Below are 18,395 nucleotides of genomic sequence, written 5' to 3' on the forward strand. Positions count from 1 at the left end.
TTAGTTCACATCTTTTTAACATACTGGGTGATGAAATGGGAACTAAACATAAAGTACCTCTGTGTGCCAAAGTACAATGGGATTCATGAAGGAAAGCACTTGAGCACTGCTTGAGCTGCACATGGTTCACCATTTTTACCTGAAATAGCTGACTAGCCAATCTGGGGTATTTGGCAAATATTTTCTCAAAAATGAACACGGGAGACTGGTACTTCAAGGAAAACAACTGAGCACATTTGTTGCCAATGATAAAATTTACTTTCAAGTAAAACTCGGAATTTTGGTAAACTGGTATTGGCCGGCATGAGGTGTGACAACTTCCCACTACTTAAAGATGTGACTGATAAGGTCAACAGCAATATTAATAAATGTGGTGTTTTTTGGGGGGCTGGGTGGGGGGTGGGAATACTGTAAAATGAAGACGTGTCAACATTTGGTAGGTCTGCATAACTTAGTGAACTAACATTTTCCAAATAACCAACTGCGTGAAGTTATAAAACCATGCATGAAAAAATTCGAAGTACAAGATAAACCAATGGATTTTGAAATAACTACATGAAAAGTTCACTGATACTGCAACTAACCTTTAAGAAACTACTACTTGGACAGTTCTGCTGTTATATCAAAGAATATCCATAATTATCTGAAAGGATATGGAAATACTACTTTTTTCAGCTACATTTTTCAGTAAGGCCAGATTTTCTTCACATATTTTGACGAAACAAAATAGTGCAACAGAATGACTGTAGAAGCAGATATGAGAATCCAGCTGTTCTTCTATTAAGCCAGACATGAAACAGATTTACAAAAATGTAAAGCAATGACACTCTTCACTAATTTGTTGAAGTAGCTTTTCATTAAAATATTACTTATAACACAGAATGCATTTAGCATTGTTTTTAATGAATTCATAAACATAGTAAACGTTTTTCAGTTTTAATTTCTAATGTGGTAAATATTACTAGATACAATCCACATAAACAAAAGTTTTTTGGTGTATTCAATCTCTAAGACTGTAAGGGGTCTTAAGGACAAAAAGACTGAGGAAGAACCTCAGCTGTAATAGCTGTAAGGCAAATTATTAAAAATGAAAGTTCCAGGGCTTCCCTGGTGGCGCAGTGGTTGGGAGCCCGCCTGCCAATGCAGGGGACACGGGTTCGTGCCCCGGTCTGGGAGGATCCCACATGCCGCAGAGCAGCTGGGCCCGTGAGCCATGGCCGCTGGGCCTGCGCGTCCTGAGCCTGTGCTCCGCAATGGGAGGGGCCGCAACGGTGAGAGGCCCGCGTACCGCAAAAGAAAAAAAAAAAAGAAAGTTCCAGGGTAAAGGTCCTATACATTTTAACTGCCCTGATCCTGGAATGATTGTATCAATATTTCCCCCACAGTAAATCAAAGTGCCTCCCCTCTTCCCCACACCCTCCATAACACAGACAACAAATCGTTTTAAGAATTTTGCCAATCTGGTGAGAAACATATAATGTTATGTTTATTTGTACTGTTTCATAAGCATGGAGGGACTTCCCTGGTGGCGCAGTGGTTAAGAATCCGCCTGCCAATGCAGGGGACACAGGTTTGAGCCCTGGTCCGGGAAGATCCCACCATGCTGCGGAGCAGCTAAGCCCTTGCGCCACAACTACTGAGTCTGTGCTCTAGAGCCCGTGAGCCACAGCTACTGAGCCTGTGTGCCACAACTACTGAAGCCCACGCGCCTAGAGCCTGTGCTCCACAACAAGAGAAGCCACTGCCATGAGAAGCCCACGCACCACAACGAACAGCAGCCCCCGCTCGCCGCAACTAGAGAAAGCCCGTGCGCAGCAACAAAGACCCAACGCAGCCAAAAATAAATAAATAAAATAAATAAATTTTTAAAAGCATGGAGACTAAATCTGTTTTGTTGAGAAAGGGGCCTGGCACAGAGCAGCTACTTGAAGTCTGTTAAATGACTCAGTGAATGGAAGAAGCTGGAAGGGCCCTTCTGTTCTCACCCCTTTCCATGTTCCAATTAGGACTAAGTCTAATAATACTGGGATAATACCTTTCTGGGAATGTAAGACATGAGATTTCAATTCGCAAAATTTGGGGAAGGAAGAAAGCCAATCTACTAGAGCAAAACCTATTTTCTACTTCTGAAACTCTGTCTTCATCCTCAGACAGAAGTCCAGCATACAATTTTTGCCCACATATGGGGAGGAAATTTTTTTTTTTTTTTTGGCAGTACGCGGGCCTCTCACTGTTGTGGCCTCTCCCGTTGTGGAGCACAGGCTCCGGACGCACACGCTCAGCGGCCATGGCTCACGGGCCCAGCTGCTCCGCGGCATGTGGGATCTTTCCGGACCGGGGCACAAACCCGCGTCCCCTGCATTGGCAGGCGGACTCTCAACCACTGCACCACCAGGGAAGCCCAGGAAATTTTTAAAATTCCGTGAAGAGAGTTAACATAGCAGGCCTAAGACTGCTATCCTTTGAAAACCCTGCTTACAAGGTTGTCCCTTGGCTGGGTTCAGGCATCTTGGATTTTGGGAGAGTTTCCCCCATTCCCTGAATGATAAGAGTGCCTCACTGTACCTAAACTGTTTGTACAAAATAAATGGTTTATGCTGAAAACCTGCTTTCCTTCTGGAAGTCTGGAATTTTGGTACAAGCTAGGCAGAGGGTGCCTGCAGGACTAGCACCCAATAAAACCCCCAGTACCAAGTCTCCAACGAGCTTCTCTGATAGGCAGCATCTCAAACATATTGTCATAATTTGCTGCTGGGGGAATGAAGAGTGTCCTTGTGCCTCCAGTCGAAGTCACAGCCCCTTAGAAGCTTGCGCCAGGTGTCCTCTGATTTTGTCACAGGCACCTTCTCCCTTTGCTGATGTAGCTTTGTATCCTTTCGCTACAGTAAACCATCACTGTGGGTGTGCCTACATGCTGAGTCCTTGAGTCCTCCAAGTGAATCATCAAACCTTGGAGACTCTGACACACATTCCTAAAGGGAAGTTACTACTGACTCCTAAAACTCTTGCCTCCCTGATGCGTTGGCACATGCTCCAGGTAAGCTCATGGTGTAAAAACCATACAAACCCTGAATTAGCATCCTCAGTAGACAGAACAACAGAATAAGTGAAAACCAAGAAACTGAAAGTCATCTGACTCCTCGTTCCTGGACTGTGCATTAGTGTTATGCTGCCAATACATGAGTTGGTTCACTCACCGTGGGAGAAACACTGGTTTCCGTGCCAGGTGCTCACGAAGCTCAGGAGAGGTAGTATCAGAATTCATGTATCGCTCCACATAGTCTGACCAGCGCTAGGATTGTAAACACAAAATGGGGGTGGGGGAGAGAGCACAAAAACTGAACTCCAACCTCATCAGGTTGTCTAGCAAATTCTATGACTAAAATGTCTGAAATACTTAAATACAAGATCAAAAAAATCTCTTTCCATAACGACATGCTTGTTACTTGGTATTAAAACACAGCTTAAAAAAATCTGTGAGAATGCAAAACCTAAAGTTTCTCTGAGATACTTAACAGTTACCAGAAGTCATAAATGGTTAGAAGCTGGCTCACTGACAAGTTTTATTTCCCTACAGAGGGTTTTGTTAAAGAACAAAATGTATGGTGGCAAATGTTTGAAAATCAGTATCTTTCACATCAAAATCTAAATTTCTGGCATCTCTTTTTAAAAAAATTTAAGATTTGGCAACCATGAGCCAATATTCCCATAAAACAACAGTCTCCTCCCCTCCATATGCCCTCAGCATCATACATACATGTGGCTTGCATTTCTCATTAATATTACCTGCTAGACCCAACTATGATAACCAACTCACTCCGTCTACCCCGTGGGGTTGAGAACTCCTGGCTCCATCTATCCCAATAAAAAGTAAACATTAACACAAAGGGTCAAGATGATACTGGGCAGATGGCACCTCATTTGTTGTTTCTTGTGCTTTAGGAGAAAAACAAGAAAGCTGCCAACCATGAGATTTCCTCAGAGGAGAGGGCTTTCCTGAAAGCAGATGAGACTGCCATCAATCCTAAATATCTTACCACCAGGCAGTCCTTCTCTTCAGCTGAAGATATGGCTGAAATGACCCGTACTTAAGCATCAGGTCCTGACCCTTAAACAGGCTAACGCTGGCTGGGCTTCTAGAAGACACTCACTGGGCAGACTCTCAGAACATGACATACTCTCCCCAGTTTCTGCAGTATACTCATCCATACCTCTGCTTCTACAGGGTCATCCGAGTTCTCCTCTTCCGTGTCCAAAAGCTCGATGGTCAGCTGAACCTGGCCTTGGCTCTGAATGAACATAAGCTGCAAATAAGAAACCTGAATGTAAACAAAAGACCATCTCCAAAGCTGTTAACTAGATTCTCAAGGGTTGAGAGGTGGGGAGGCAATAAAGTTATAAAAAAAATTTTGAGATGAGGAAGATAACTCAAAAGCTTAGCAGGTGATAAAAAGGCAAAGGTCCAATCTTGCTACCAGCAAAATGAAATGTTAGAGCAAGAAGCACCATTTCATGTTTCTTACTTCTTGAATTAGCTAAAAATCAGTATCAGAAAGAGTGCTCAAAAGTCAGAACCATAAAATGTCAATGCCATTTCACTTGATAATCCCATTTATGGGACTTGATACAAAGATGTAAACAAGTCTACAGTGTTTAAAAAAAAAGGAAACTCCTCATACCAAAGTGAAATGGAAAACATCAAACAGAAAAACAGCAATCACATTTCCTCCACAATAAAGACTACCCAAGAAATCACACATACCATGAGGTAAGGAACACAAAACATCAACATAAGAAGTGATCTGCTGCAATGGTACCAATCATACTTGAAATTGAGTTCAGCTAATACTATTTGTGTGATTTTTTAAAAAATTCATATTTAAAAGCAGTACACTGATAGAGGCAAAACCAAGTCACATTTTGCACAAAAGAAGTATCAAATGGTGATGGCACACAGATCTCTCCTTTTGGAATCCCAGGATTCTCAATGCCCTTATCCTAAGGGCTCCCTGCAGACCAGATCACTATAGGAACCACATGGTGAAGATCAGCGATTAGAAGAAAGCTTGAGGATCATTTATTTCAACATTCTTCATTTTACATAGGGAAAACCTAAAACTCAGAAAGTTCTGATTTCTCAAGGCCACACAGCTAGTCAGTAAGCAAACAGGACCAGAAACCAGTTCTGGTTCACAGTTCTTCTGGAGAAGAAGAATTCCTATTTGCTAGTAAAATTTAAAAAGTAACAAGAACATAACATACACACATACAAACATAGTTACTTCCAAAATAGATTTGAAAAAAACTGCTCCTACGAGTTTGCTAAACCCCCCTGGATTTAGGATGAATGACCTAGAGTGTTGAGATTTGTCCCACTGCTGTAAAGAAACCACCCTTCAAAGTAATATTGAGAAGACAAGTCTCCTCTACATGCCTAAAACTGAACTCAATTTCATCCCAACAGGCTCCTCGCCTGTCTGACACCTGTCTTGTTAGGTCCTTTACCATGTGTTCACCCCAACTCTCTGACCTCTGCAACCACTCTCCAAGTCTTGACTAGCTTTATTATTAGACTGCCCACATCCATCACCCAAATTTGGAAACTGCCTCCAGTTGTAAACATGACTCTGATTCCTCCCCTCCTCCTTACTCAGTGTTACTAATCTTCCGGAAAGCTCAAATCCAGTGGAATATTTAGTCCTTAAAAATGCTTCACTGCTCGCCAACCACAACAAAATTCATACCTTTTCCTTGGTTATGGCTGTGAAGATCCTCTACCATGTGGACACCCCCACCTCCTCTCCATGCCTCCTCTGCCAATCTCCTAGGCTTCATTCAACTAACACATAGTCACTGAATGTTTGCCATTTATTAGGCAGAGGCACGCGCAGAAGAGAACATGGCTTCTTGCTTGCAGGAGCTCAATTTAGTGAAGGAAAAGGGATACAAATAGCTATATTTACATTACAACAAAATAACTACGAAGGTACTACTCTAGAAACATGTGCAATATGTTATTCCCCCTCAGTGAGATGAGAAAGATTTCACTTCACTGAAGTGACACTCAGCTGAGCACTGAAGGACAGGACATAGGGGAAGACCAATCGATTTCAGCAAAATGATGACAAAGAAAATCATATTTGAAAAAGTACATAAAAAGAACTACAGGGCTTCCCTGGTGGTGCGGTGGTTGAGAGTCCGCCTGCCGATGAAGGGGACACGGGTTCGTGCCCCGGTCTGGGAAGATCCCACATGCCGCGGAGCGGCTAGGCCCGTGAGCCATGGCCCCTGAGCCTGCACGTCCGGAGCCTGTGCTCCGCAACGGGAGAGGCCACAACAGTGAGAGGCCTGCGTACCGCAAAAAAAAAAAAAAAAAAAAAAAAAAAAAGAACTAAAACCCCTCTCCCCCGCAAAAGGTGAAGGATACGAGTAGGCAATACACAGAAGAGAAAAATAGGAAACAGTAGCAAACAGGGAAATGTGAATTAAAATATTTTTCTAATCATCTAATTGGCAAAAATAAGTTTGATAATACTAAGTGTTGACTAAGAATGGGGAAATAAATGCTCTTATCAAAGTGCACACTGGTATAGCCAGTCACTTTGGAGAGTGAAATGGGAATATCCATTAAAGTTTAAATTTTAAAATATGCATACCATTTAACCCAGTAATTTCATTTCTCTGCCTCTACTCTAAACAAACACTACCACGTGCATGCAAGGATACAAATACAACAAAATGCGGTTCAGTGAAGCACTATTTGAGATAGTAAAAAATGGAAATAGTTTAAAACGTTTACCCATGAGGCAATGATTTTTTAAAAAACTATGGTACAGGGAACTCCCCGGCAGTCCAGTGGTTAAGGACTTGGCGCTTTCACTGCTGGGGGCCCGGGTTCCATCCCTGGTGGGGGAACTAATATCCCACAGGCCATGTGGCATAGCCAAAAAAAAAAAAAAAAAAACAACCCCCAAACAAAAAAACCCACAAAAAACTATGGTACATTCATACTATTATGTATGACACAGCAGTTGAAAAAATGAGCTGGATCTATATAAACCAAAATAGAGCAAATTCTAAGACATTGAGTAAAAAAAAAAAAAGATGTAAAATACGCTATCTAATCCAATCTAAATCTAATCATTTATTTCTATATAAACATCTATGTGTCAATATATGCAAATGCACAGATAAGAGTCTGAATGGATATACAGAGAGCTAAACATGCCTGATTTTTTAAAAGCACTGTAGAATATGCATAGAAAAAAATGAAGGGAGAGGAGGCGGGAGGTGGGACTGGGCAGGGGATTTGAAGGGCTGCTTATTCTTAGCTTAATGCTAATACTATGGACTTTTATTCTCTATGTAAACATCTGAAAGAAAAAGGTCACTGTGATGACACAATTTTCCTGGTTACCAAGCCTTCTGTTCCTGCTATTCCCTCTGCCATTCTGACAACTATTCTTATCTACAGGGTGAGTCTACCCATTCCTTCATAGGCCCTCACCACACAATTTAATACACTGTTAACTCATTGTAGGTGGGGGTGATAATTCTGTCCACCATGAAAGTAAACACCCACTAAACTCATAATAAACACTTATAGATTTAAAACTCTGAAAGGCTTAGGAAATCTCTTCTGTAGTGGGAAAGTCCTCGGATAGTAGAACATTAGATCGGTGACTGAACTAGAAAACTCGGTTCCAGGTCTTTGATTCTAAATTAAGCCAACAGTACAGGTGATAGATCAGAAACTAAAGAAATAGCTGAAAGTAGAAGCAGACAACTAAGTGAAAAATTTGAGGGTCAGATCATTAAAGTGCATGGAACATGCCCACCAAGGTCAAACTTTTATTTAGCTTAGCTCTCTCTGCTAGGCCAACTACAAACCTTATTCTGGGCCACCTAAACCTGTCCTTACATTAATACATACAGGCTTTGTTCAACTATACACGTTTATTACATAGATGCAATCATAACACACATAATTTTGTGTCCTTTATTTCAGTATTTTTATAATTTTAATTAACTTTTAAGAGCTGCAAAATATGCCATCCAGCATTCACATAATAGGCTGCCATTAACCATTCCCGTAAAGGGTTGGACACCTAGACTGTTTCCAGCTATTTGCTTTTCTAATTAGCTATTATAATGGTGGAAAACCAGAAACAACCTAAATGTCCAACTAGACAGGCATAATTTTCTATAAAATTAAATATCGGGCTTCCCTGGTGGCGCAGTGGTTGAGAGTCCGCCTGCCGATGCAGGGGACGTGGGTTCGTGCCCCGGTCTGGGAAGATCCCACATGCCACGGAGCAGCTGGGCCCGTGAGCCATGGCTGCTGAGCCTGCAGATCCGGAGCCTGTGCTCCGCAACGGGAGAGGCCACAACAGTGAGAGGCCCACGTACCAGAAAAAAAAAAAAAAAAAAATTAAATATCAAATAGTCGTAAAAAGATGCTGAAGACCCAGAGGTGTCGCTAATTGAGCGAAATAAGTTTCAGAACATTTTGCCCAGTATAATCTTTTCCAAAATATATACAAGCATAGAAAAGTTTAGAAATGCCATCAATGATTATTTCTGGGAAGAACTGTAGGTGACTAGTTTTTCTTTTCTCTGCATTTCCTATCTTTTCTACAACGACCATGGATTACACTTTTAAACAATAATATTTACGAAGCATTTAATACCCCAAAAAATGTTGAGAATACAAAATTATAAAAATCATATGTAAGAGCTAATTTTTTTAAAAGGCAAGAAACAGACTACCCACAAGAGACTTTACTTTTCCATGTTTTTTGCATTTCTTCCAGTGAGTTCACAGGCTCTCCAAGGCGGTCTAGGAGTGGAATCACTGGGTCAAAGTACCCTGGTATGGCTTTGACTTCTGGTGGAGAGAGCCCCAACAGCTCACACTGTTGTCAGCATGGTCCCTGACTACCTGAGTACCTCTCACCTTAAAGCAATTCTCATCTGACATGAGCTGCTCAGCCTTCCGCTGATATGTTGACTCCAGGAGGCTCCTTGAGGTCTGCGTGTTCAGCTGGCCTCCAGTGGCCCCATTATTGTTTTCCGCCAGGTACAGGTCAGTCACTTGTACACAGATCTCATCACTCACAATGTGCTGCAGCTGGAATCAAGCAAAGACAAGTCATCAGGGAACCAAAAATATAGTTCTCCCGTCATACACTCAGCCTTCCTTTGGTGGTTCCAAAAACTCAGCTCAAAAAGGTTTTTCTGGTTGATAATTTTAGAACATTAATCATACAAAACCACTATCTTATTTTCTTGGAGAATAACCAAGCCAAAATCTTCAACCATATCTCTGGTCCATGAATAAAATGTTCATATATATTTAAAAGCAAAACCATAAGCAACTCAGGTTAATGTGCTGCTTATTTAAAGTTCTAAGGAACTTAAAAAAAATAAGAAAATTTCCATGGCTTCCTAATTTTATGGCACTTCTTTACCATTTACAATTTCCTTTCATACGTATTCTCAGTTGATCCACACAACTACCCTGGGAAGCAGGCTGGAGAAGGGTACCCTATTATATCGATATATGAGACAAATTTACATGTTAGATAAGAAAACTCGTGTGCTAAGGTGAGGAGAGGGACTTCGGAGAACCATGAAAGCAAGATCCACGTCTACATTCACAGCCCTAGTACAAAGTCTGAAACTCAATAGGCACTGAGGAAGTTGTTACTGAATTAAGCTGTCATGGGTGCTCGGCTGAAGGAGCTGAGTTAGGACTAATATTCTTTCTAACACACCCCCTATTTTTCCACATCTGATAATAAAAGTATAGTATTTAAAACTGTAGGTAAATTAACTCATTTTCAACACAGGTCAATCACAACTGACTACTGGTAACTTCTGAAACTATCTTATTAAACTATCTGATGACTAGAAAGTTGAATCTTTCAGAGATTCTATTCTCATAGGTCATGATGATATATCTACTGTGAAATAAAAATTATCTCAAATGAAACTTTACCCATTAAAATGCCAGAGAATGTGAAAAACAGATACAAGAAAGCAAAACGTTAATTGCAGTATCAATTTGTCTATTTTACTTTAAAGTTCTCATAACCACTAAGCCATTCTATTTTTAGGAAGATACACACTTTTTGAAGTGCTAGTAACTATGACAACTACTTATTTTTAACATTTAAAAAACTCTTAAATGACAAGTATGTGTATTTGTAGATAAATGGACAAGGTGCAAGGTCAGAAGGGTGAGTGACCTGATGGTGGTAGAAAGGCCAGCAACTGGAGATGGTTAAATTACAACTAGTCTATACAACGGCTTTTAACGTGACCATTAAAATAATGCTTATGATAACTTGATAATACAGGGGAAGGCTTAAAATACAGTGTTTAAGAGAGAAAAAAAGCAGTGCATGTCCAAAGCATGGTCTCTATCATGTAGATGCTTCTTCTTTATACCTTCCTGTAAAAGGAGACCACGTCACCGACTCCCTATCCACACCCTCTCCTTGGATATCTGGCCCCTTCTAGTCTTTGGAAAGGGCAGCATTATAAATCCAGGGACAACTAGGCAACTCTCGACCCCACGCTAGGCTGGTTAGATTCTCTCTCCTGCTAAATTGAAATGACACAATGAGTGTGTCTGGTAGACTTTTTACAGAGGAGCACCTGGATGGAGGCACTGCCATGGCAAGTGAAAGCCTCAGGTGCTGGAGAAGCCTTGAGTATGTGCTGAGTGTTCATCAGAAGAGAGAAGCATGAGAATGGGGGAGATGTCCAGAAAGGAGGCACACAGGAGAGAGAAAAAAAAAAACTCCCCAGTCTAACCCCTAGATGGTCTGGCCATATTTTGAGTCCCACACCAGATGTCTGTGAGACTGCCTATTGTATTCTTAAGACAGGGGCTTCCCTGGTGGCGCAGTGGTTGAGAGTCCGCCTGCCGATACAGGGGACACGGGTTCGTGCCCCGGTCCGGGAAGATCCCACATGCCGCGGAGCGGCTGGGCCCGTGAGCCATGGCCGCTGAGCCTGCGCGTCCGGAGCCTGTGCTCCGCAACGGGAGAGGCCACAACAGTGAGAGGCCCGCGTACCGCAAAAAAAAAAAAAAAAAAAAAAAAAAAAAAAAAAAAAAAAAAAGACAAACCCCTCTTAAACTAGTCTAGAAAAGTAAGATAAATATATGGTTTGACCTTGAAATATATGTTCCACCTCCAGTCAGCAATGAACTCTGGGAGAACAGCAAAGGAGATAAGGAGAGTAAGAAATGTTATGCCTCCAATTCAGGAGTTAAGCTGAGGAGCATAAACGTATTTTAAAAACACTGGATTCAGATTTCTGGATAAAACCTGTCTCCATAAAAAAAGATTGGACCTTACATATTATTGACTCAAAATCATAAGCAGGTGCTTCTAGTAAATGGACTAATTATATCTATTGTTTAAAAAACCAACCTTGGGCTTATAAAAAAATAAATAAGCTGGTTGTATTAGATTTTTAAAGTTGTACTGGTAGTATGAAAGACTTTACTTCTAGCTGTAGCAACAGCAAACTTGTAAACAGAAACATAAGCACATGGTAACTGAAGTCTTTTATGTAAATCTAGGGGACATTAACAGGCATTAGTCTCTCAAAAATTATGACCATAGCTGATTGTATACATGTAAAGATTTCTGTCCATCACCATTAAGACCCCCCCTTAAGGGGAGCCCTAATAACCACTTCAACTTTCAGCTCTCTGCCTGACAACTTTTGTGAAGATGCCAAGATTCAGTTATGTGAAGCAACATTCCTTGACTCTGAATAGATCCTGTGAGAGGGGTGCAGAGCCATGCATTCTTCTAAATTCAAGGCAAAAGCATGAGTACTTTGCGAAGGGATTCCATATTTTATCCGAGGAAAACACTGAGCAACAGCTTTTCTTTCCATAGTAGTGGTGTGGACTCTACAATTAGAATTTTCTTTTTAAAAGTTTTCACTTTGGGCTTCCCTGGTGGCGCAGTGGTTGAGAGTCCGCCTGCCGATGCAGGGGACACGGGTTCGTGCCCCGGTCCGGGAAGATCCCACGTGTCGCGGAGCGGCTGGGCCCGTGAGCCATGGCTGCTGAGCCTGCGCGTCCGGAGCCTGTGCTCCGCAACGGGAGAGGCCACAACAGTGAGAGGCCCATGTACCGCAAAAAAAAAAAAAGTTTTCACTTTAAAGAAAGTGGTGCACTAACAACAGACTCTGATCCCTTCAAAAGTTCAGAACTAAAGGCAAAGGAATGGAAACCTATTACATGTTATTTGCTATAAAATTATTGTTGTAAAGAACAACATATTTACAAACTTCCAGGGTGCCACAAGAATAAACCACAAAACCAACTACAAATCTAACTCAGAGTGAACCTCAGATAGTGAAGTGGACAGAGTATTATAAAAGATGTTGTATGAAACCCTTCCTGTAAAAAGAACTTCAAGTGTTAAATAAGGAAAGTCCATAGAATTACCAACACCTACAGAAGAGGAAACTGAACTCACGCCTGGTACCCGACGTAAGAGCTGGGAGGGTAGGGCAGGGGGTCAGGACCAGTGCTGGGGGTAAAACATCAGGTCTCAGGTAGGCTCATACTCCCAGGGCACGCTGAGCAAAGCAAAGGAGTCAACCACATGGCTGAAGTACTCCCACTCTGTTAACAGGAGAAATCCGACATCACATCACATTAACCTCTCCCTCCCCTCTACAGAACCATGCGTTCATAAACATCATTATATGAGGAAACTGACTTTGCTTTCCCAACAGAAATCTTGCCTTTTCTCTTTCCTGAATCCATCTGTAGACTTTCTCCCTCACCAACCCTAGCCTCCGCCATGCCCTCACCTGTCTGACAATGCTCTGGATGAGTTTGTCCATGGTAAAGGCAATGTAGGCATGAATGGTAAACATCTCTCTTAGCGAATCTTCATACTGTGAAGAGTCTATGTTGCCATCCAGCAGGCTCCGCACCATATCCAGGAAAGCTGGGTAATAATCTTCTACATCAACGTCCACTGTGGGAGAGATGGGAGAAATGAGGCCTTACCCTGCTAAGGAAAGATCGGAAGAGAAGGCAGGGCAAATCCCACAGCTGGCCTAAAGATCACTTAACAGAACAAACCTAGGTGTTTAGTCTGCTGCAGAGAGATGAGATCTGACAGGTGGCTACAACCCCCAGCACTTTCTATTAAAGGAGAGTGACTCTGCAACTTTAACAGCGGCTTCTAACACTCCGACTGACCATGCCTGAAAAACACTTATTTACAGTATGGCCTGGCTATGCGTGACAGGAGAGCAAAATATCCCAGGGAAGAAGTTTCTTCAAAAAGTTCTTGGCTCCGCTGCTAAGAGAGGAACCTGCTCTCGCAGCCTGCAAAGAGCATCCCTCACATGGGTCACCTGCTCATACAGCTCTTTCAATGGAGCATCAAGGGCTGAAGAGAAAAGGCAGACGGAACCATACTCTAGCACTGGGAAACCTCTCGGGAACAGAAAAAGAGGAGTGCAAATTAAATCCTCTATGAATAATGAAGTGATCTGCATTTGTCAAAGTCCTTTTGTTTAAAAATGGATTCCCAATATTGTACTTCACAAATTACATTAAATGATTTGTACTTGCTGCATATGAATCACTTCAACCACCAGCTGGAATCTTATCAGTTGTTACAGAGATGTCTGGCAACTAGCAGAGTGCACAAGGAAAGGTGAAAGGACTCCGCCTTTAGTTTACTAAAGTAAGACCCATTTACATAAAGCTCAAAAACAGGCAACTCTGGGGCTTCCCTGGTGGCGCAGCGGTTGAGAGTCCGCCTGCCGATGCAGGGGACACGGGTTCGTGCCCTGGTCCGGGAAGATCCCGCGTGCCGTGGAGCGGCTGGGCTGGTGAGCCATGGCCGCTGAGCCTGTGCTTCCAGAGCCTGTGCTCCGCAACGGGAGAGGCCACAACAGTGAGAGGCCTGCATACAGCAAAAAAAAAACAAAAAAAAAACAGGCAACTCTGATCTCCAGCGCTGGCAATCAAGACTGTGGCACAACGGGGCTACTGGTTATATTCTGTTTCTTGATCAGGGTGCTGGTTATCAGGTGTGTTTGCTTTGTAAAAATTCGCTGAGCTACACAATTCGGATGTGTATACTTTTCTGTATATGTGTCGCATTTCAATAAAAAGTTCACATTTGAAAAAAAAATTACAACAAGAACTCTTTGTCTTTGACATTTAGTTACCTCTTTGAAAAATATAGGGGAAAAAAGGCTGAGAGCAAAAGCTGAGTCCATTTCCATTTATCTGAAGTGTGATGGATTCATTCAAGACAGGTTAAACAGGACAACTACTGTTTAAAAGAAGCAACTGGCTTGAGTTTCATTACAGAAGATTACCTTGTTCAGATCCACAGCATAGGAACGGGCTGTGCTACTGCCATGAAAAAATGCTTTCATGTCAGAATAAAGCTATGAGTGCTATTAGCGCAAACCACATGACCCACGATCAGTGTGAGGTTTGACATTATTACTCAAGAACAAAGTGTAAGCCTCAAACCAGGTTAAGTCAATGGTCAAGCCAGGATTAGGCCATCTTCTGTCTCATTTCTACCCAAGCAGATGGAATCACTATACTGAAGTCTCTCAAGCTAGTATTAATCCAGATAAAGGCTTTTAGAATTAATTCCCAGGTTCATTAGCTCTTCAACAGATAGAAGGCCAGGGCTTCAAATGGGCTTCTTACACCAGTAACAGTTTAAAAAAAAAAAAAAGAAAGAAAAGAAAAGAAAGGATAATTCACTCCAAAGATTGGCTATTTCCTAAAGAGCACAGAAGAAAGGCTTCACAAAAAAGCTTTTGGCTCACAGCTTAAGTACCTAACTTATGACCTAAAGAGATATCTAGAAGCAAGCGGCATAGAATTACTTAGAGGATATGGTGGCTTCCTTAATCCTCATTTATTTTCCTTTTCCTGAGCCTTCTATCTTCATTCTTGTTCTGCCTGTTCTGCTGTCTCAAACCATCTCTTGAGTCCCCATCTCCTCTTTTGCATCTGTCTCAGGCATGAACTAGGAATTTATGTTCTGTCATGGAATGAAACCAACTATGATGTTTGAGTCACGTCTCTGTCCTTTCAAACACTATGCAATAACCTAGAGATCTGCCATTTGGGAAACTGACAGTAACTGACACCCACTTCCCTGGTGTCCATAGTACCAGCTACTGAGTGTCCATGATCCAAGCAGTGCACAGGGTGCTTCACATATTTTCTCCAATTGTCCCAACAACCCCAAGAGACAAGTAGTACCTCCATTTTACAGATAAACAGGTTCACAGAGTTTAAGTAAGGTCACACAACCAGTAAATTGCGGTGCTAGGATTTGAACCTAGCCAGCCTCTAAGGCCTGCCTGTGCTCTATGTATAAAAGAAAGCAGTCCTGAATCTAACTAGGCCCTGAGGTCCCCAACCCCTCACATCTTCTGTAGACCGACAATCTAAGCACTCACTAGGTTCTTTGAGACGTAGCTGGATGGCGGGGCTGTCACTCTTGTCTCGCTTTATGCCCAACACTTCCCGTTCCCACTCTCTCTCTCGGTTTTCTTCTTCAATTTGCCGTTCAGCTTGGGAACAAATCCGCAGCAGCCTCAAGCAGAGTATCTGGTGCAGTCGCATAAAGATATACCAGTTATTATTAACATAGAAGAGGTTGTATACTTCATCCATCCCTCTTAACTTCTGAGCTGCTGTGTTACTAAACAGTAGCTTGGACTTAGGGGGACTGCCCCCAACACCATTGTGCTTCTTAGCCGCCCCTGTGGCTTCATCTACATCCATCTCTTCTTCTTCCTCTTCCTCTACATCCGAGAGATCACCTCTCTGAGCAAAGAGCAGATCTGGAATAAAATGATGCATGATTTGCTTGATTTTATATTTGTCCTCCTTCTGAATGCCTGTCTGCCTCTTCACATGGTGGATAATCAGAGCAGCAGCATCTTCCAGAATCTGTTTGTCTTCGTAGGCAAGTGAGAGGTGTGGGCCAACAGGTACACCAGCATTTTCTTCCGTAGCCTGCTCTTGCCTCTAACAGGAGAGAGAGACAAAGTATTATGCGACGTACCTACAGAAACAACAAACAGACCTATGAGACTGCACCAGCAGTACTTTCTATTAACCACAGTGGCCATTATTTTCCAATCCAAAACTTCCAGAAACAAAAAGATAATGTGCGAGATGTGGTTTGATACCAAAATGATCGGTGCCTTCCAGACATTGAAGACTTATAAGAGACAATGGGACAGAACTGGGACCATCTTTTAAAATTCCGGATTAGTATTTATGGAGAATACGATATGAAGTCTAGGATTTACTTTAAAATCCTTCTGGGGTGGGAGTGTGGAAGGTGGCAGATATAACAAAATTGGCAAAATAGAGATTAAGTTTATGTAAGAACTCACTTCACTATTCTCTCCCCTTTTGTGTATGTTTGATAGTTTCATAATACAAAGTTTTTTCAAATTCAAGATCACACCACTTCTAGGAATTCTCAATCACACTGTATTTGTTTCTATCCATCCCCTAAGACTGTGAGCTCAAAGAAAGCAGGATTAATTTCTTATTCATCTCTGTATCCTAGCTCCCAGTACTCTATATAATCCTGGTAAGGATGTCAAACAAACAAGGATTAGGAAGAGTCTAGGGGGAGTTCTCTGGCGGTCCAGTGGTTAGGACTCCACACTCTCAGTGTGGAGGGCCCAGCTTCGAGGAACTAAAATCCCACAAGCCACACAGTGCGGCCAAAAAAAAAAAAGTCTGGGGATCAATGATAGTATTTTAAGCTGTGGGAAGTTGAGATGGGCTACACGAAGGAATGTAAGGTACTGTTAGAAGGAAACAAATAGGGAGAGAAGTGGAAGAGGGGGGAGTGGGCATGAACTGAAACAGCTTAGTGAGGCTTAGATTTAAAATGGCAGAATCGGGAATAGAAGTCTATGCTATGAAGCAAGAATCAACAAGTTTTGAAGGGTCTCATATTCATATAACAAAGATAATCTGCAGCAGTCAAAGCTATGCTGAACATACAGACTGGGGACTTCACACAGATGTAGAGACCTCCAGCTCACCTCATCATAGATACTCTCAATCTCGTTGAGTAAGCTCTTAGACCTCAGGACCTTGGTGTCATTTTGTTTAAAGTTGATGCCTTGGTGGTCCAGAGATTTCAAGTAGTACTTCTCATTTTGCTCTCTCCACACCTTGTTAAAGCCTCTCTGAGCTTCTCGCCATTCTTCCTCTTTCATCTTCAACCTAGTGGAATGGAAGGTGGAAAAACAAGACATGGGAATCGAGATGAGGGAATTTTAAGGTAGGGAGTCATATTGGAATCCTGCACTGGAATCCTGGCTCTGCCATATTAGTCATATAAGACTGTCTCTTTATCAGTAAAATAGGGGTAACAGCACCTAATCTCATAAGGGTTTAGAAGTAAGAAATATGTCAGGTTTATTTTATTCCGAAGGTCAAAAGATATAGCAGATCTGTCAAAACCGTTGGCAACTTTGGGGTAAATTTTATTCAAACCAGTCTTGAACTCTGATACATGAGAAAATTACTCATTCAGGACTTACTTTGGGGAATTAATTTGTCCCAAAGTCAGAAATCTTGCCAAGAATAGTTATTTCTCAAACAACATTCCACAGAATACCCTAGAAAAGGAGGTTCTCTTCCTTGGCCAGCTAAAACAAAGTGAAACAAGTTTCTTTGCTACAGGACTTCTGAGAACATTTATTATGCTAATGTAAATGCAAAAGTCTAAGAGCAGAGAACTTGCACAATAATGTTCCTCTGGCCACAGTCTGGAAGTTCTAATGAGAACAACTGATCCTGATACTCTAGAGGAGAGTAAAATCAAGACCAGCACTAGAACTGAAGAATATCCTCCATCTCAAAGACAAAAGTTAAATGCTACTGGCAAGGAGAGGAACAGCTTGTGCCAGCTCTTGAGGAGAAGACTAGGGAGAAACAATAACATCTGGGCACTTGTGCATTGTGCAGCAGGTAAGTTTTCACCAGGTGATACAGACGGAGGCCCCTATGAATCTTAGCTGGGATTCATAGCGTAGTACAGAGTGCCACGTGCTTGGAGGAGCCTTGGGCTCAGCCCTGGCCTCCTCCTTGATACCTAGCCTTAGGTGGGTTCAACAGCCCCTCTATACCTCAGGCTGAAGTTTTGTTAGGAGAAAGAAGACATTCTTGGTAAAAATGGCAAGCTAAGTCTTTTTATATAACACATATCAATTTTACAAAGACAACGTGATTTTTCTTATTAAAAAACAAAGATGTGAACATTGGTTAGTACTGAGTGGCAGGAACATGGGTGGCTGTTTTCTTCTTTGTTCTTTTCTCTATTTTA

General features: G+C 42.0%; 1 protein-coding gene across 2 annotated transcripts in view; it reads right to left on the reverse strand.

Moving 5' to 3' along the window:
- Window positions 1-18,395, reverse strand: part of SIN3A (SIN3 transcription regulator family member A) — a gene marked incomplete at its 5' end in the record, with an annotated part of 44,541 nt that overhangs the window by 3,817 nt on the left and 22,329 nt on the right. The window contains 6 exons of one of the 2 annotated variants that reach the window (XM_079700824.1): window positions 3,198-3,292; window positions 4,212-4,304; window positions 8,957-9,130; window positions 12,850-13,019; window positions 15,493-16,066; window positions 17,107-17,290. In XM_079700824.1, coding sequence (XP_079556950.1) covers window positions 3,198-3,292; window positions 4,212-4,304; window positions 8,957-9,130; window positions 12,850-13,019; window positions 15,493-16,066; window positions 17,107-17,290 — 1,290 coding nt within the window. Of the gene's footprint in view, window positions 1-3,197; window positions 3,293-4,178; window positions 4,305-8,956; window positions 9,131-12,849; window positions 13,020-15,492; window positions 16,067-17,106; window positions 17,291-18,395 lie in introns of both variants that reach the window. The other variant, XM_079700825.1, reaches the window with a different exon arrangement.

Source organism: Hyperoodon ampullatus (assembly GCF_949752795.1).
Source record: "Hyperoodon ampullatus genome assembly, chromosome: 3".
Classification (NCBI taxonomy): Eukaryota; Metazoa; Chordata; class Mammalia; order Artiodactyla; family Ziphiidae; genus Hyperoodon; species Hyperoodon ampullatus.